Here is a 20977-nt window from a genome sequence, read left to right as displayed (position 1 = left end):
AAGTATACCATCTAAAATGGTATTAAAAAACATCTTCTGATTTACTTCAATTCTTCCAATATCCTGAGCAAAACTCCCAAAATTAAACAACATTTTTGGTCAGAATTTCCAATGTTCTGAACTGTTTTCTGCACTCATATATTGGTCTGTGTAGTAGACTGGTGGAAAAATAAACAAGATGTTGAAGTTTGATTATGTTCATTGATTCATTCATCATTCAAACTTAAATTAATATTTCTCATGTTAAATACTGAAATGCGATTAAAATGCGATTAATTTCGATAAATTAATTACAAAGCTTCCGATTAATTCGATTAATTTTTTAAATCGCGTCCCACCCCTAATATATATATATATATATATATATATATATATATATATGCCTCATATTTTCAGGTTTATGACTATATTATTTATTTATGCAATACTCTAAGTCAATGTAACCTCATTAGGAAGAGAGCTGAGATTGTTCTGGACATTTTGATATGAGACATGTGGGTAAAATGCTATAATTAAGTATGTTTAGAAACACATTTATGAAACCATGCTTAAATAGCAAAAATGCCCAAAGACCTCCTAGGGTTAATGAGGTGTAAAATGTAAGAAATGTTTGCATCTTTGCCACTAATGTATTTTTTCTCTTTCTCTACTTCTAATTCGACAGGAAAACAAATCAGAACTAAATTATCCCAAGCGTTCAACCACTGGTTGAATGTACCCGAGGAGAAACTTCTGGTAAGGACATGCTTATCTATCAAATATATTAATTGATATAAAAATTCAAATGACAAATGTTATTTGAGAGTGTCAATAATTTGACTTTTTGACATTTTTCACAGCAGGCTTGTTTTAATCCCTTTTTATGTTTGGTTTGGAGTTGAATCATTTTGTATGCAAACCATATTGTCCCTTGTATGTCTGTTTATCTCCATTTTCTTCATCATTCTTTCACACCCTTCTTTGGACATTTGTCCTTTTAATTGAATAATTCTAACTAACTGAATAAACTGATTTTATTTTAGTATTTAGGGCATTTCATTTGATATGGGACAAAGCAGAACAGAGAAAGTAAAATGCTGACTGTGCAGTACACGAGACCCCCCCACACTGGGATTATAAACCACTGGTTTCGTCCATGCTGATTTAATGACCCACTGCAAAACCCTATTGTCCATTATATGTCTATGTTTATCTCACTGTTGCTCATCATCCCTTCATTCCCTCACACCCTCACCTCCTGTCTAAACTTACATTTCAGAGAGTGAAAAATCAATGCAAATAGACTTTGGCACTTAGCCATATCATGAGCCATTTGCAGACATCTGCCCTTCAAAATTGAGTTGGAGGTTTTACTGTAAAGGGTAGGATTACTAGAGAGGGGAAAGTGAACAAATCTGGAGTGGCTGGAGAGCTTTGATTCATGCAATATGATTTAATGATTTAGCAATCATATAAGTATCTCCTTTTGGACAATTTGAATTAGAATTTTGGCTTCGTTCTATATGATTGCCTTTGGAGAAATTTGCTTGCTTGTCCAAGATAAGAATCATAATAAATACTTGAATACCGTTATCTGCTTATATTCTAATTAGTTTGGAATTTCAAGCATAATTGTTTTTGTTATGCTTTGAGCAGTTTGTTACCACTGTTATAGTTAATCTTATGAAGATAAAAGCTTTATGTTGCTTGTATTGCATCATTTATATTGCATCACTCCCTGTGACTAAGAATGACTAAGAATTTCATTGTACAGTGTAATAAAAATCTTATTAAATCAGCTTATTCATGTTAAGATATCTGACTAAGTTCTTTTGTAAATGTCACTTTGTTACAAATATGGTAAACTTTTGTTTGATTTAGTTCTAAAAATGATCGCTCCAATAGAATCACAGTTGGGAAATATAATTAAATATAGCTGTAAGCAGCGATTGTGGGTTCACACACAAATAGGCATTTTGGCCTCAATAGGCAAAAAGAGGCCCAAAGGGGCCTTTAGACCTACAAGTGAAATAAAGCTACTTCAGTGCAAAAAATGTATAAATAAATGAGAATTACTAAGAATTACAACTTCGATACGATACTTAAAAAAATATTGAAATTCGATACCAAAGTCAGATACTGTGCTAATTTCCGTTTTAAAGCCTTTTATTAATTTTTTTATAAACAATGAATGTTGCTTTGTGTTTGAAAATGCTTGAAATTGTAACTTCATTTCACAACAAATAGCTGTCTGACTGAACAGTTCTCTTGTATTACGTTTGTAATTCCAGGACGAAACATGAGAAAATAGTTACAAAATTTGAGAGGTGCACGACCTCGCAAATCAACAGCGTACCTGGCATGGGCGGAGCCACCGTGATTACGTCATTTTCACCGTGCCTCCCCCTCGCGACGCGTCAAGTATAAACCAGGCTTTAACTCTATATAGCCAAAGAGATGCTGCCGTTAAATACGGTTGAAAAGAAAACATTTATAAACATCCTGCAAAGATTTGACAATGTAGAAATAATGTTTTTTTTTTTTTTTTTTTATAATTTTCTACTTTAAACTTTGCTTTCGTCAAAGAATGCTCCCTTAGCAGCAATTACAGCATTGCAGACCTTTGGCATTCTAGCTGTTAATTTGCTGAGGTAATCTGGAGAAATTTCACCCCATGCTTCCAGAAGCCGCTCCCACAAGTTTGATTGGGTTGATGGGCACTTTTTTCGTACCATACGGTCAAGCTGCTCCCACAACAGCTCAATGGGGTTGAGATCTGGTGACTGCGCTGGCCACTCCATTACCGATAAAACACCAGCTGCCTGCTTCTTCTCTAAATAGTTTGTGCATAATTTGGAGGTGTGCTTTGGGTCATTGTCCTGTTGCAGGATGAAATTGGCTCCAATCAAGCGCTGTCCACAGGGTATGGCATGGTGTTGCAAAATGGAGTGATAGCCTTCCTTATTCAAAATCCCTTTTACCTTGTTCAAATCTCCCACTTTACCAGCACCAAAGCAACCCCAGACCATCACATTACCTCCACCATGTTTGACAGATGGTGTCAGGCACTCTTCCAGCATCTTTTCAGTTGTTCTGCGTCTCACAAATGTTCGTCTGTGTGATCCAAACACCTCAAACTTTGATTCATCTGTCCATAACACTTTTTTCCAATCTTCCTCTGTCCAATGTCTGTGTTCTTTTGCCCATATTAATCTTTTTCTTTTATTAGCCAGATATGGCTTTTTCTTTGCCACTCTGCCCTGAAGGCCAGCATCCCGGAGTCGCCTCTTCACTGTAGACGTTGACACTGGTGTTTTGCGGGTACTATTTATTGAAGCTGCCAGTTGAGGACCTGTGAGGCATCGATTTCTCAAACTGGAGACTCTAATGTACTTGTCGTCTTGCTCAGTTGTGCAGCAGGGCCTTCCACTTCTCCTTCTACTCTGGTTAGAGCCTGTCTGTGCTCTCATCTGAAGGGAGTTGTACACACCATTGTAGGAAATCTTCAGTTTCTTGGCAATGTCTCGCATGGAATAGACTTAATTTCTCAGAACAAGAATAGACTGTCGAGTTTCAATTGAAAGTTGTTTTTTTCTGGCCGTTTTGTGAGTTTTCGAACCAACTATTGTAATGCTCCAGATTCTCAACTAGCTCAAAGGAAGGTCAGTTTTATAGCTTCTCTAATCAGCAAAACTGTTTTCAGCTGTGCTAACCTACTTGCACAAGGGTTTTCAAGGGTTTTCTAAATATCCAATAGCCTCCTTACAGTGGAGTGTGCTAAATAAAATTGAGCACTTTTTTCTTTGATTTACAACTGTCCTCCACCCCTGACGGGTGAAGAAACATCTACAGAAAAGCCTCATTATAAGCTGCATGGTTCAAAGCGTGAGGGAATAAGTACTGGAGTGATGATTGTTGGAAATGGGTCTCCATACATCTATGTAGAAATTGCATTAAAAACCAGATGTTTACAGCTAGAATAGTCATTTACCACATTAATAATGTATAGAGTGTATTTTTGATGCATTTAATGTTAGCTAAATTGAAAAAAATAAGAACATTTCTAAGTGACCCCAAACTTTTGAACGGTAGTGTACATCTAGAGATAGAGTGGTTTTCTATATGCACAGCACACAACTCGGCCAACCTCTACCAGGTTACACACAACAACTCTGTCAAACATCATTCAGGTGTCTTTCTCTTCTCATCCGTCCTTGTAGCCATCATTTAAGCCAGAACGCCCGCCTTCCACAGCGTCCCATTGGTTAGCCGATGAAGCCTTTCTGTAACCAGATTGGTGGAACACGCCGATGTTGATTGTCCACAGCCAGAGGGCGATTTACAGTAGCAAAGAGTCCACCTATGGATGTCAACAGAAAAACACAACGTGCACTCCATGCACATAACACTGGTGTAATTGTATTATTATGCTACTATAATATTATTGTGGCACATTGTCTTAAAGCTCCTTTGGTTAGCCCAGAAGCAAGAAAAAATGGCACTTTAAAATGACAATATTATCGTTTATCGCAATAATTTCTGGGACAGTATATCGTTCTGTAAATGTTGTTATCATGACAGGCCTAGAGACAAGCAATAAAAATGTCGGTTTTAGAAGACATTGTCAGTGAAATGGCAATGAAAACTTAACTTTTACTATTAGAGAGAGCTGTGTGTGTGGAAAAAAGTAAGCAGTGTTGACACCTGAACAGTGGCTTATACCAGTGGAGTGTTCTTTTGAAACATGATCTCTAGTCTTATAGCTGCTTAACTGAGTTATTATTAGAATCAGTCTTAGAATGCATTACTTGAGCACAGGAAACACACTAGTACAATTCAGTACTTCAGTACCATCAAAAAATAACAAATACCGTTACATTATTTTATCTACAATTAAGTATTCATTATAGTTTCAGAAAGAATGTACTAATTAGTGCTCTGGGTGTGTTTAGTTTTTCGTTCATTGTCTTGCAATATGTTACTGGAAACGTGCCTTTATGATATCTTTGTGGTGTGATTTATGCTTTGTGTTATCAGTGCAGATATTCAGGCGGTTATATATAAATGTGAGATTTGTTTGATGTGGACGCAAGATTTTTTTCAATGTTAACATTGATTTATTTTCAGTGAATGAGGTATTTGTTTCATATGGCTTTAAACATGTTAAGTTAAAATCTTGATAAAATGAATTTGTGTTTATTTGACAATAAACTGCAGATTTCAGGACTTCAAACAGCAATTGACACAAACCTTTTCCTCATGTTATGTCCTGTAATCTGATAATATTTCAGGATATCCCAATCTCAGCTGGGTGCTACACAAATTCTAGTCGGACTGCTATCTTTGGAAAAACCTAAAGTCCATGATCTCCTATTGCAGAAGAGTGCTTTTAATAAGTATTCCAGGAAGGTATCACAGGTCCAGTTTGAAGTACCTTCTGTTCCTATCTGAGGCATGAACACTGATGGAGACTACACATTTGACAGGAGTATAGGGAGTGTACACTGGAGTGTAGCATTCTGCAGCAAATGACTTTCTCAGCAGTGCTGGCCTGCAGGAACATATTATTTATATGGATCCATTACACATCTACCAAGTTGCATCTGCACAGAGAAACGAGCTTGTGGGAGCGTGTTGGTGACCATTCTAGCTCGCATGGTGTTCTGAAACTCTTTGGCAGTTAATGGTTTAAATTGTAATCTAAAAGTAATGGAACTTAATCAGCTTTTGGATGGATGGATGGATGGATGGATGGATCTTTATTGAGCCCTCAGGGAAATTGAAAGATTAAGAGAACTTATTGTTCTTGTAGGCAATATAAGAAGTCCCCCTGTCCTGTCTGAACAGTAGTTTTTATTAAATAAAAGAGCAGTCATATCTTCTATAAATTAATGAGTTATCGAACCTATTGGTAATGTTTTTAAGGTTTGAGGCATTTTTGTATTTGAGTTTCTGTTGGGTGCAGCATGATTACACACAGGTAGAATCATTACATTTGAAACTGAGAAGGAACTTGACAGGTGAACTTTCCTAAGTTCCTAAGGACTCCGTTGAACATGCAGTACAAGATGTCAAATATTTAGGGTGACAGACTTTTTCGAGGTAACAATTCATAAAGATGTTAGTTTTAAAGAATTTAAGCCTAATTTAAGGTTATGTATTTTAGAGTTTAAATGTAACATGGACCACCAATAACACCAGAAAACACCCTAGCCATTCTCATGCTACATCACTGATTTTGATATAATAATGGGGCACAGGAGACCTCTGGGTGTGTAGAGTGCCTGCACTTCTTAGTTATTACTGTTCAGCGAGTGTCTGCACTCGGGAGAAGATAAAGCTGAGCAAATGCACCCTCTGCCCTTGAGACAGCAGTTTAACATGCTCCAGGAAAACAGTTGTAGCCCCTAGCCAGATTTCCTGGCCTTTGCAATTGTGGCTCATGTGTGGACTGTAATTCCCCCTCTCCCACCCTTTGACAGTTTTTTTTCTTGTTTACTATAATTGGTACTTCAGGCAGTATCAAAAAGTCAGTTTTAATGTTTCATTGCTGAAAACCACTGTTTTATCATGTTTTGTCTTATATTGTGTGACATGTTTTACTTGGGTCTTTTTGTTCTTGACTCACATTTGTTTCTTTGGGCAAGGTGTGTGTGCATGTGTGTGTGGTGGGGTGGGGGGGGACCCTGTTGGCTGAAAGGCTGTGTTCGAAGGATAAATGCTTCAGCCACTCTGGCTGCATGCCCAGCACACTGAGGCTACATGTGCGGGTGTGTGCATGTCTTTCACTCACTCTCTGTTACTTAAATGGCAGATGTGGCAGTGCTTAATGGTGAATAGGCAGCTTCTTCAACAGTGGTGTTTGAACAATGGCTTGAACATTTGATTTTGGTTAAAAGTGAACTCTGTGACACCATGTCAATTTGATTTGGTTAACATTGAGTGAGCAGATTATTGGGCAGTTGCTCCCTGTACTGACTGTTATTGACCTCTAGTGCTATATATGTAATATATATATGTATTTCAGTTGTTTTTTTGTTGGGTTTTTTTTTCTTTCATTTTTGCTGTAGTCTTTTAATTAAACAAATGAAAAGTAGTAGTCATCAATAAAAATAAGTATTTTTTTTTTATTGTATGCTGCCTTATTACCTTGCTCTGAGTGGTGATGCAACAGGGACGCATGTTAACAAAAACTTGTGAGTTTGTTAACAAAACCTCACTGTATGTGAGCTTGTATAGCTCACGTTGAAACTGAGGACCTTTTCCTGTACATGGCCTGTGTGAGTCTTTATGTTTGGGTTACGTGGGTATTTAGTCCCAGGTCACACAGGGATGTTGTCAGTCTTTGTTTGGGTTACATGGGTATTTGGTCCCAGGTTACACAGGGCTGTTGAGTCTTTATTTGGATTACGTTGGTAATTAGTCCTGGGTCGCCCTTGGCTTTGTGAGTCCCTGCACTGTTCCTTCCCTCCCCCACTCAGCTGTCAGCGCAGCCCAAAGGGTGAAGCAGCCTTGAGCTCAAGTGTGCCACTGCTAATTACTTGAACAAGTGACACTGTTCTCCAGACTTCCCAAGCCATATGCTTCCAGTCAGAAAGGGCTAGTACAGAGAGACATGGTACAATGCTATCCTCAAGATCTAATGCCCCCCTGGGTCAGTTTTGTTGAGACCTCTTTAAGCACATTTTTTTAAAATGAAACATTGTGTTAAAACTGTATGATGTAATCTTCTTTTGGTGTTATCTTGAGCAAATTGGAAGCATTGATTCAACTCAGTATTTCCATTTGCTAAGATAAAATGTCAGAACAAAGAACAAAATATTAACACTGGCAGATTTCATAAATTCTGTGCCGTCCATTTTACAGAATATTTAAATGTCATTACAGCCAGAATAAAAACCTGAATGATTTTTTTTGTTTTCCATGCAAATTTGTCTTTATTTACCCAGTTGTTTTTTCACTTGCGTTCCAGTGCTTTTAAAATAGCTGCTCATGTGACATAAAAAATATAAATTGTCATTCACAGTAGCCATGCCCAGTAAGTAACTAATTCTTCATTGTAATTGTAGTTTGATGTGCCCGATGTCTGACATCTTTAGGTGGAGCTTTAGGTGTACTAATATCTAGTGCTGGGTGGAATGACCAAAATTCTATATCATAGTATTTTTAAAAATTATATCTGTTTCACTGTATTTGACTGTTTTTTCTCCCCATGCATGATGTGTTAACTGCATTGATTATGAAAATAATTACTGCAGTAGAGTGGTTAAGAGTACCCTATTCCACTGTTAGAAAAATGTCTCCACCTAAGTCATGGGTTAAAGTTCTCCGTCACTACGACGGATTTCCGTCATTTGATTTTTTGGGGGGAAAATTCCGTCAAATCATAATAAACCACACACGCGCGTGTTATCTGTTTTGTGGCCAAAATATGATTCTCTCACTGGTGCTCTTCAGCACTGGATGTGTATATATATATATATATATATATATATATATATATATATAATGTATATAATCGAGGGTCCGCGCGCCGAAAATGACGTAATCGCGGTGGCTCCACCCGTGCGCGAGAGCCTCGCGCGCTGGCGATTCGCGAGGTCGTGCACCTCTCGAATTTTGTAACATCGCGCGCGCCACGCTTCAGCCCAATGTACTACTAATCATTAAATATTCATTTGTTCATTCATTTTGAATATTATAATGTCATGTTCATACTATAAAGTGACACATTTCAATTTTTATTTGAATTTGTAGTAAAATATAGAAGTTATGGTTATTTATACTGGAGAATCTCTCCACCGATCACAGACTTTTCTTCATTTAGCTTTAATACAGTCGGAGAAAATAGGCGCATTTCTTCCATTAAAATGTCAACTTTTTATTTCTAAACCAATTTAACATGGATGGTGTTGTTCTGTTTGTATTTAAAAGCTCTATCCAGTGGTGTGATTTAATTTGCCATTTTTGGATATTTAATTTTTTTGTAACATATCTACTTAAAGCAGGTAATCTTACAGCTTATGTTTTTGCTATAGTGAATCTGATAAAACCAAGAGAGCTTTATACCTTTTAAAACTCATTAATCATGTTTTAATTTAATGAATCATTAGATTCATTAAATTTGACTTGATTTTTGAATAATTTTCTGGAGGAGGACCCCCAGATAACATTTATGTACATTTATTGCTCAGGTGTTGCATTTTGTTGCTTCATAGATTCTCTCTTCTGTCCTTACACAGGCTGTTTAGATAAATATACTTTATAAATGTGTTTATTATGTAGAATTAGGCAAAAGAGGCCTTGTCCCAACTACACCACATTGTCAGTAATTTACATTTACATTTATGGCACTTGGCAGACGCCCTTATCCAGAGCAACTTACATTTTTATACAAGTGAGCAATTGAGGGTTAAGGGTCTTGCTCAGGGGCACCTCAGTCATGGCCTCAGGTCTGGGAATCGAACCCACAACCCTCCGGTCACAAGACCAGTTCCCTAACCGCCAGGCCATGATAATTACTGGCATTGTCTTTTGCCAGGAAAAATTTTCAGTCAAATGAAAATTTCTTGCTTTAACCCATGACCTAAGTATTACATGTAATACAGATTTGCATGGCCCCACATGATCAGTTTTCAAATGGTAGCTCTAAAGTAGTGAATGAATCATATAGCATGACAGTTTCAGTAAAAATGTAAAACCTTTTATTTAAAACATTTTTCAGACAACATCAAAACTAAGTTTATACAATTTGTGTGAACCAGCTACACGTAATATAAATAGCTTCAATATTTGGTAGAATTTGTGGTTCAGAACGTCCCTCGTTTTCAGCAAGCTAGATTTGCGCTCTGTTGCAAGTGTGCTTAGTGGTGCAGCAATAAAAAGCGTCCCTTGAGAAATAGTTAACCACCGTGCTGCGTTCCGGACACGTGAAGGCTATTTAAACCGGTGTGGTCAGTATATGAAAAATTCTTTTTTTTAATTTTTTTTATTGTTTTATTTACAAAAGTACATATAACAAGACAATAACAATACTCTGGGGGGATGAACGTATGACCAAAGGGTAAAATAATACAAAGGAGAAAAAGAGGGGAGAAAAGGGGTGAGGGGGTGTTTTAAATATTGCAGTTTCTGTGTTTTTCCGTGAATGTGTGATTGTATGTGCCCATGTGTGTATAGGTGTAGTGAGGTGAGATATATGCAGATATATAAGTTAAATATTTGCTGTTTAGTGTTACATATAAGATCTTTAGTATGTTTTGTTTATGTTTACATGTATTGTATTTGTATGTAAGGGGGGGTGTGAGGCTCACAGGCTGAGGTAACAATGTCATTTCAGAAGAGAAGTTAGTGTTGAAACCCATATGGAGAGAGAATCTGTATCTGTGTGTGTATTAGAAGCGGGTGTATTATCAAGAGTAATATAGTCCAGCAGAAGATTTTTCGAGAGTGAGATGTCTGTTTTATGTCTTGTTTTCCAGGTCATGAAGATTGTTTTCTTGGCGATGGTTAAAGCTATAAGAAGCATTTTCGTATTAGTGCTATTGAGATTAGTGTTGGATATGTCATTAAGTAAGCAGAGGGAAGGGGATAGTGGGATGTGGGAATCAAAGATGACTGATTGGGATTTTATGATTTTTTCCCAGAACTGTTGAATGGGTGTACAATACCAGAAAGCGTGGATGTATGTGTCAGGGGTATTTTGAGAGCAATTAGTGCAGATGTTAGAAGTGAATCCCAGTTTTGATAATTTCTCATTAGTATAGTATATTCTGTGAAGGAATTTGAATTGTAATAATTGTAAGTTTGAGTTATTAGACATACTGTAAATATTTTTGCATATCTGGGTCCAGAAGTCTGCATCAGGAGTGATCAATAGGTCCCATAGGGGCAGTCATGGTCTTGTGGTAGGGAACTGGTCTTGTGACCAGAGGGTCGTGAGTACGATTCCCAGACCTGAGGCCATGACTGAGGTGCCCTTGAGCAAGGCACCTAACCCCAACTGCTCCCCGGGCACCGGGATGGGGCTGCCCACCGCTCTGGGCATGTGTGCACCACAGCCCCCTAGTAATCACTAGTGTGTGTTTGTGTGTGTGTTCTAATTGCACAGATGGGTAAATGCGGAGGACAAATTTCGATTGGGGTGTAAATTCACAATTGACAAATAAGGCACATTTCATTTCATTTCTCTTCCCATTTGGATGTGGGGATGTAAAGAGAGTTATCAGATTTGAAAATTGTTTTATATATTTTAGATAGTAATTTTTTGGGAGTTAGGTTAATTAATGCAGAGATTAAAGGTGGATGGTTTATGTTTATAGTTATTTTGTTGTACCCTGCTTGTATGGCTGATTTAACTTGTAAATATTGAAGGAACTGATTACTCTCGATGCCATACCCCTGGATTAAACTGCTAAATTGGACTATGGTGTTATTGTGGAGAATATGTTGTAGGTGCGTTATACCCTTGCTTGACCATGTATGGAAGTGTAGTGTCTTTTGTAGAGGTGTGCCAAAAAATCGATTCTCATTTACTACGATTCAGAATCGATTTTAAATGTCCCAAAATCGATTCTAAGTTGTGGTGAAGTCTCACGTTACGTAATTACAAAATTACGCGAGACTTTACGCAGCTTGTTCTGGGACACACTCATGTGCGGAAAAGGTTCAAAACACATGGAGGAAAGAGATATTCAACCTGTCCGGTCTTCATTTAAGGCAAAAATATGGGTTCATTTTGGTTTTTACCAAATGCCGGGGAAGACCGAACTGGACACAATGTAGCTCGTGTGCAAGGCTTGTGTAACGCGGTGAGCACGGGAGCGTTAATATAGAGAAGGGTGAGAAATAATATAGAGAAGGGTGGACTCAAGTGCCGGCTCGCAAGATCAAGACGTTTGACACTCGTCACATGTATTAGCGAGAGGGAAACGCGCACAGCGACCCAGAACGAACAAACAAAACAACACGGAAGACTCAACGCGCAAGAGAATCGAAAGCAAAACCGTGAGGGCACGGAGTAAATAGAAACAAAAAAACCAATGCGGAAAATACAACGCGTGAAAAATAACACTCAACCGTAGTGAGACGGGAGGAAGAAACAAAACAACAGTAACTAAAATACAGTGCAGATAAATGCAACGCGAAAATTAAACCAAGGACACCAGCAGAAGTAACTGGCAAAAAACGCTGCAGCAAAATAAAACCCTTCCCAAAAATAAAAGCAAAACGGATAGGAAGACATACAGGATTGGGAAAACTTGAGATGGGTCAGGAAGCGACGCATAAGATACTCGAATAAGTAAAGAGAAAGCATAACAGAGAGAGGTGGCGAGACACCATTAAACGATAAGCAATCACAGAGAAAGCAGACTGGCTGAGAACGTACGGTTATGTCGGTTTAGTCTGGGACTGACTCTGGTGCCCCTAGCGACGGCTGGGGGAACTGCATCCGAGCCAGCCCTGACAGCTCGCAAAATGAAGCTCAAGAATTGTGGTAACAATAAAAACTATTTTTATTTTACCAAAACACTTAATTTTTGTTAATTAAATGTGAAATACACTTAATTTTCTGTATTTGTCGTTCTGTCTTGCAAAGCAGACTGTAGTAGATCATGCAGATTTTATAGGCTGAAGCCAGAGGTGGAAAGAGTACTGAAAAATTGTAATTGAGTAAAAGTATCATTACTTTGCCTAAAATCTACTCAGAGTAAAAGTAAAATTACCCATCTCAAAATTTACTCGAGTAAAAGTACAAAATTACTTCATTTAAAATGTAATTTGAGTAAAAGTTACTTAGTTACTTTCAGTTATTTAATGCATGGATGAATCATGAACCAAATTCAGCACAAGTTGTTTTAATAGATTTCAAAGCGTATTTAAGTGCACATCCACACTTGCAAAAAGATCAGCTGGGCTCAGGAACATACTTCCTCACAGCACAAGGACAATCACAACCTGTACCATAAAGTGCAAACAATTTTCAGTCCTATTGTCCAACGGACATCACTATGATAAGAATAAAGAAATTTAAATTACAAATTATCCAAAAAACTAAATGCACACAAAATTAAGTGCCCACAAGATGCCACAAATCAAACTAAAATGCAACAAGATTCCACTACTCACAATAAAATGCCCACAGGATCCCACAGAACAGGCGTACTCAACTAAATTTGTCCGCAGTCCAATTTTGGCAGATACCTGTGACCTGAGGTCCGGAGCGGCGGGGGTGCCGAACGTAAGTTGTTGAGCGGGGGTGCCAAACGTAACACTCGTGGCGGAATAGCCCTGAAAGAAATGCTACGGTTTTGTTTTGGTCCGTATCCAGTTAATCAGGAATGAGATTGGGTCCGGACAGGACTGCGTTCGGGTCCGGATCCGGACCGCGGTCCGCCAGTTGAGTACCCCTGCCACAGAACCTGATAGATAGAAGATTTAAAGATAGAACAATCTCATCCTTTTGGAAAAAAAAGTGCACCAGATTACGACCTGATTATGAGACAATGGAAAGGGTGTGCGCAAGGCAAGGCCACGCAATTGGCCTTCACTTCTGGGACTCAGAAGTTTAAATTTCTGCCCACATTTAATTTTTCACCATCAATATTTTTTTACTCAGTAATGTGAGGGCGTTCAAATGTAGTGAAGTAAAACTACTTGGGTCAAAATGTACTCAAGTAAAAGTAAAAATTACATATTTCAAAAACTACTCAGAAAATTACAAATTACTCATAAAAAGTACTCAATTACAGTAATGTGAGTAAATGTAATTAGTTACTTTCCACCCCTGACTGAAGCAGACATTTTTATAAATCAAATCGTTTTTTGAATCGAAAATCGTTTTGAATCGAAAATCGATTTTTGAATTGAATTGTGGCCCCCAAAGTCAGAATCGAATCGTGAGATAGTAAACGATTCCCACCCCTAGTCTTTTGGTTGCTTAAAATGTCAGGGTTGTTCCAAATAGGGGTTAATTTAGATGGGGATAAGGGGGACTGATAGAGCAGATGATATTGTTAAAGACTTGAAACAAGGTAGTGTTTTAACTGATTGGCTGAGGAATGGAAGATCTGAGAGTGGAATATTGCGACTGTGGGCTTGTTCTGAGTCTAGGAGAATATTGTCTGATTGGTACGGGTGAATCCATTTAAATATAAGTTGCAATTGATTGGAAAGAAAGTATTGACAAAAATTTGTGGCATTAAGTCCACCTTGTGTTTGGAGGAAATGTTAACACCCAGATACGTGATATGAGATGTGCAGACGGGGATTAGGGGTGGGTTAGTTGTCATATCCCAGCTATTATTGCATATTGGAAGAATGGATGATTTTTGCCAATTGATTGAGTAGTCAGATATATTAGAAAAGTTTTCTATGAGGTGAATAGTTTCACTTAGTGAGCTGTGGGGCTTCTGTAAAAATAGTAAAATTAGATTTTATGATGAGCATTGTTTGTTTGGATACCGATTATTGAATTATTTTGCCGTATGGCAAAAAAAATTCTTATCATAACAAAATAAACACCGGTTATTGGTGCGAACCGGTATACTGCCCAGCACTACTAATATCATAAATCTTAGTACTATATAAGGGAAAGTAGTACTGTAGTACAGTAACACTGATGTTTCAGAAAAACTTAGTGGTCCATACAACCTCTTCCTGATACTAGGTTATGATGATGTTATGGTAGTTTGCTCTTTGAGACACACCCTGATTATGAAGGGTTTCCCTTATTCTGGCGTACGAATAATTATTGATCATTTGCTGCCCTCTGCAGGTGGTTCAATGATGTTTAAAAGTATGAACAAAACTCTGTACTGTAGACCTGGATGCTTTTTGATTCATGGAAGAACCAAACTTTGTTTATCTCTCAAGCAAGTGAATAGTTGCATATAAATGTCTTGAGATTAATGTGCTGAGTAAGGTTTGGTCTAGTACAAGTGTGCAGACAAAAACTAAAATTAAATCAGAGTTCTTTGTTTGCTCATGCTCATATTCTGTGTTCATGTTTCCGTAGGTTATTATTGAGGTGACAGAGATGCTTCACAATGCCAGTCTGCTCATCGATGACATTGAGGACAGCTCCAAGTTGCGGCGTGGATTTCCCGTGGCCCATAGCATCTATGGCGTGCCCTCTGTCATCAACTCCGCAAACTATGTGTATTTCTTGGGCTTGGAAAAGGTGCTGACCCTGGAGCACCCTGAGGCTGTGCATGTGTTCACCCAGCAACTGCTGGAGCTACACCGTGGCCAGGGCCTGGACATCCACTGGCGCGACACGTACACCTGCCCCAGCGAGGCCGAGTACCGCCGCATGGTGCTGCGCAAGACGGGTGGCCTGTTTGGCCTGGCTGTGGGCCTCATGCAGCTCTTCTCCACCTGGAAGCGTGACCTGAAGCCCCTGCTAGATACCCTGGGCCTTTTCTTCCAGATTCGGGATGACTATGCCAACCTGAACTCGCGTGAATACAGTGCCAACAAGAGTTTTTGTGAGGACTTGACTGAAGGCAAGTTCTCCTTCCCCACTATTCATGCCATTCGGTCACAGCCTGAGAGCACTCAGGTGCAGAACATTCTGCGTCAGCGCACTGAAAACATAGACATCAAGCACTACTGCGTGGACTACCTGGAGAAGGTGGGCTCCTTCGCATACACCAGGCAGACTCTTAGGGATCTGGAAGCCGAGGCCTACCATCTCATTGAAGACCTCGGGGGCAACCCAGAGCTGGAAGGACTGATAGAACACCTCAGCCGCATGTACAAGGAACCAGAAGCTGCACCCTCAACTGCAGACACCAAACTAAAGCAGTGACGGCGGGGACAACTGCCGGAGAACCATGTGCAGCTAGGTGACGTGTTTTACAGCTGTAGCTAATGGTGTGTTTTGGTAGGTTGGTTGTTTTTAGCCAACACACTGACCACAACTTGGACTTCTGCACTCTGTAAATTTTAGTTTTACCTCTTGTTAAGCTATATATAGCACTGACTTAGGAAATCAGATGTCACAGAGTCTTAATGTACTAAAAATGTAAAAGAATAACAGCGCAATAATGTTACATTTCTTATAAATTTACCACATTCCTTTAGTTTAAGTTTTAATTTATATATCATGCTAGCAGTGTGCTATCTAATTAGGCTTGGTAGATTAAGGCAATTAACACAGGGCAGTGTAATAAATCATTAAATCGGCTTCATAAGCATTTGGTTTTGTCTAATCAGATGTGATAATTATGCCAGAAAGTAATGATTTATAAGACTTGACAATCACACCATGCAAACCTTATGTCCTCCCAGTTGACTGCAGATGCTTCATACAAAGAGGTCAATCTAAACCCAAACAGCAAAGAGACACATAAAGCCTTAATTTTCTACATACACTCTGCACACCAGTTTGAGCCCTTAAAAGTATAGTGATTAAATGACGTGATTTTTTGTTTTATAGTGTATGTTTTACAAATGTGCTGCAAGGCAAATATGAATGGACCCCAAAAATCAGTTAATATCTTTAATAAGAGCTACTTACTCAAACTCATTAGCTTGTCTACAAACTGAATAAAGATTTGTTTTTGTTTATTCGTATTTAAATGAATAAAAATCAAGAAATTTCAAAACCTGAAAACTACCTGCATGATTGTGTTGTCCTAATGTCTGTGTGTAACTTTTTATTACTTTTACACTGCACAATTCAGCATGAAATCTGCTGCTGCATTTTGGGTTTGTATGTGAAGCGGTTAAAACACTGAAATAAAGATGTGGGATTCACGCCCTACATTTGAAATTTTGAAAATCATTTTGTTTTTTTGAAGGTTTAAGGGGAGCATGTAGCTCATGTTCACAGTTTAAGGCCATGTTTCTCAGTTCAGCCTATGGGACGCCACCATCACTACACCCGTGTATATACTACAAGTCAGTGTCTCACTGTGTGTAGACAGTAAATGGAGCAAGACGTGCATATTGCTTTTCATTTAGGTTTTACCCTGCACAATGCTCTGTATCATGTGCCATGTAACTTTAACAGGCCCTTTGTGCCACTATGATTATGGTTATTAATTAATTAATTTATTTTACTTTTCTGTATACAGTGATATAGGCAGAATCTGCTCAGTGTATTTTCAAATATATTTAACATTATTCAAATAATACCTACTGAAACTTTGTGAAAGCAATGAAACTTTCTTTAAATAATAATTCTGTAATAATTTTGATATCTTTCAAGTAAAAATTTCAGTTTCAATACATCTAGTATCAGAAATACATGTAGACATGTAGTAATATTTTAGTACTTATCCATTGAAGGAATTGCTTCATTACCTTCCATATCTACAAATGATTATGGAAGAAAGTATGTTTGTTACATGTGCCTGGTTTTCCTGATATAAAGTCATTAGAGCATGTCAAAAATGGTGACATCAAAGCTACACACTAAAGGAATCCAAAGACCCCCTTGCCAGTTTTTCAATTTTATTAATTTTTTTGTTTTATTGTCCATTATTAGCTGGCTAATAACAACAACTGGCTGTTGTTGCCGTATTTCCACTCCCCCTTGTTGTAGGCATACCCTGTTGTTTCAGCTGTCTCTCGTTTTCCTCCTCATTAATTTGTTTTTAAACCTTCATGTTTTGCTTTCCACTGTTGGTCTTTGAGTTTGCTCTTTTGCTTCCCTTTCCTTGCTCACAATGTACACATTGTGTGACATCAACTTTACTCATTTTGTTAAAAATAAAATAGTAGAATATGAAGTTATCAGATTAAGTTGTTTGTACTTGTACTTTAAACCAATCCTTTAGAGCTTCCTGTAGAGCTCTGTCCTCTCTTTTCATTCCCGAAACAAGGCTGCAAGTTGTTCTCAGGAGTCCTCACATAGCCCCTTTATTTTTTTAATATATATTTTTTCTATTTCATGTCTCATACCTTTTAAATTGAGCCCATTGCCAAAACTAATGGGACAGTTTTGTCAAATAAATACTGGGGCTCAAACACACCATGCCAAGGTGTCGTGGACAACAAGATGCAGTACCTTGTGACAAAAATAAAAACTAATGTAAATTCTCTCTAATGTAAATTTTAGCACTAAGCTCATACCACTTGCCGTTGTTCTTAAATTGTATGTCTGTCTATGGTTATTTGTGCTTCTTGGCAAACATCTAACTCGCAAAACAGTGATATAGGTAATGATATTGACTCCTGTAGTTTAGTAGTAGTCTGACTCAATGGTGTCTTGAATTCTAGCCTATCCGTACTATAACCTAGGATGTACTCTGTGATCAAAAGCAAAGCACTTTGTAAGTCGCTCTGGATAAGAGCGTCTGCTAAATGCCTTAAATGTAAATGTAAAGTAAATATAAGTCAAATTCAGTCAGTCAAATTTATTTATATAACACTTTTTACAACACGTTGCAGGTTGCCAACTTTTGACGTTCGCTTGGAGTGAGATTTTAACCTGGAGGAGGTGGCGAGTGTAAATTGTTGAGCGGGGGGGGGGGGGGGGTAACTTAACGTAGCGAACGTAAAATGGACACTAAGTGTTATATCGATCGCCGGTGATTGGCGCCAGCGCGAACTAGTAACTCATTGAATCATATAGGTGGATCAGAGGTAAATTGGATTTTTTTTTTCGGCGTGAGAAATCGGATGTGTGGCGTGAGAGCGTGTGAAGACGGTCAAATGCATGTGTCTCATGCTCAATGCGTGAGGGTTGGCAACCCTGGATTCTGTATCTGAACTCAGGTAAGAGAGCCTCTCTCTGTCACCATCATAATATCCAGTTCTATCTCAGCATGGATTGTGATTTTGAAGCCATCTACGTCGAGAAAAAAATATATTGACAAAAATGGAGCGAGTTTTCAGCTATGGGGGCATCATTCTACGGCCTCATCGTGCACAAATGACATACAGACTTTTGGCCAGTTTGGTCTTTTGCAAATGCAATGCAGAATAGTTTACTGAAATGTCTAAAGTTGCAGATTCCTGTTAATTGTTCAGTTCTTATATTTGTTTGTCTTGTGTCACTCACACATGGACACACATGTTCTCTAAGAAACCAGATAAGAGAAGAGAGGGAAAAATGCCGTTATGGTTCTTTGTATTGTACTGTGAAAATATTAGCACTTTTTATTTGAACATGGAGTTCTACTTATGACTTTCACAGAATATTTATTTCTGGAAAATTGTAGTTTAAAGTATGAATATTTTTGCAGCTAAGTTAAAAAAAATTGAAATGTGCAATAAAAAGGTGTAATTTTAATTTTTTTTATACTTCGTGTTTTCAGTTGCACATGTTTTATCAAGATTTGAGGAGAATACAGATTTAAAAAAGAACACATGGGGGACTTCCGGTATGAGTAGTCAGACCTGTGTGCAACGTGCTCCAGCTTAAACTCGATTGTTTTGTATTCAAAACTCATTTCTAAGGTAGGGAGAGAGTTTAATTACAATAAAAAAAAGAAACCAGAACAGCAAGAAACTAACTTTTTGAACCAACCATGCCTAAACATAAGGAGAAAAACAGCCAGACTCCAAAAGCTAGCGAGGCAACCTCACAGGCTAACGCTAACCCAACTGAAACACCAGAGCCATCCGGACCTAATGTAACGTCGAATGATCTTTTGGAAGCCATAAAGGAGCTCAGATCCGATCTCAAAGGGGACAATGACCAATTAAGAAAGTCTATGGATTAAATACGCCGAGAGATGAGCAACAAGCTAGATAGCCTCACTGAGGAAGTGCAAGGGCTGAAAGAGCAAATGGGGGAGATGGAAACCCGCCTGACGCAGGTGGAAGATTGGGCTACGGAAGTTTCTGGAGTCCTCGCGACAGCCATGCAGCGGGAAGAAAATATGCAGCGGAAACTCACAGATTTGGAATCCAGGTCTAGGAGGAACAATATCCGCATCTTTGGAGTACCTGAAGGAGAGGAAGGTAGCTCAGTGACGCATTTTGCGTCTGAGCTTATAAAGCGCGAATTTCCAGCGGCTGCGGAGCTGGAGCTTAAAATTCAGCGAGCCCATAGATCCCTCGCTCCCAGGCCAAGGTCCGAGGCTCCCCCGCGTCCTCTTATCGTCAACTTTCAGGAGTTTACAACGAAAGAGCTAGTGCTAAGGAAGGCTTGGAAAAAAGGGAAAGTGCAACTGGGAAACCGAACGTTGTTTTTCGACCATGACTATGCCACGGAGATCGTCCAAAAGCGCAGAGAATACAATGGACTAAAGAAAGCTCTGAAGGAGAGAAACATCCGATTTCAGACGCCTTATACTAATATGAGAATCCACTGGGACGACGGCACCCAAACCTACAATAGCGCACACGAAGCTGGGCTGGAATTAAAGAGACGAGGTTTTACGGTGGCCGTACCCGAGGAAAGAGAACAGTTCGACTCAGTTGGGTCCAGACTGAAAGAGCTCCTGGGCTGGCAACGGCAGGAAAAATTTCGGAAATTAAGTCGATCTGCAGCCACGGGAAGAGCCAAAGAAATACTTCGGAGATTCGAAAGGAGCGATAGGACCAGGTTTGGCTGCAGTGTCGGGTCAGATGAGTAACGAGTTTCAGATGTTCATAGCTGGGAGCAGCACCAGAAAGAGTATAGATCGCTGGACACATAGGATGGTGCATAACTTATTGTTAACCACCTACATAGGGCCCTTTCTTTATGATTGGTTTCTCCCTCGGCCCACCAACAGGGCCCTGGAGAAGGATAGTTTTTTTCTCCATCACTGGAGTCCAAGGTTCAGCCTGTTCTTTATTTATTTTAGATTTTATTCCACAGTTCATTTTTTCTATAACGCACGCGTACTGTTTAAAGGGGTGACTGTAGCACTCACACTGTTATGTAACTATGGTGCATGGGGTTAAAATTGTGTCCTGGAATGTTAATGGCCTAGGTAATCCTATAAAAAGGAGTAAAGTCATCGCAAAGCTGAGAAAGGCAAGATCAGATATGGTGTTTCTCCAAGAGACACATTTAGCAAGGAATGAACATGAAAAATATAAAAAACTAGGCTTC

The 20977-nt window shown here is 38.7% G+C and overlaps 1 protein-coding gene and 1 long non-coding RNA gene across 5 annotated transcripts in view; both read left to right on the top strand.

Moving 5' to 3' along the window:
* The window catches only part of ggps1 (geranylgeranyl diphosphate synthase 1), a 66368-nt gene extending 48694 nt beyond the window's left edge, over positions 1-17674 (top strand). For 3 of the 4 annotated variants that reach the window (XM_076974834.1, XM_076974835.1, XM_076974836.1), the window contains exons 3-4: positions 665-735; positions 14996-17672. In XM_076974834.1, coding sequence (XP_076830949.1) covers positions 665-735; positions 14996-15790 — 866 coding nt within the window. In that variant the 3' untranslated portion in view covers positions 15791-17672. Of the gene's footprint in view, positions 1-664; positions 736-14995 lie in introns of all 4 variants that reach the window. The other variant, XM_076974837.1, reaches the window with a different exon arrangement.
* Positions 1-20977, top strand: part of LOC143476077 (uncharacterized) — a 228238-nt gene that overhangs the window by 181331 nt on the left and 25930 nt on the right. The window lies entirely within an intron of this gene.

Source organism: Brachyhypopomus gauderio, chromosome 15 (genome assembly GCF_052324685.1).
Source record: "Brachyhypopomus gauderio isolate BG-103 chromosome 15, BGAUD_0.2, whole genome shotgun sequence".
NCBI lineage: Eukaryota > Metazoa > Chordata > Actinopteri > Gymnotiformes > Hypopomidae > Brachyhypopomus > Brachyhypopomus gauderio.
Note: the sequence above shows the minus strand (reverse complement) of the source record. Positions and strands in the feature narration are given on the sequence as shown.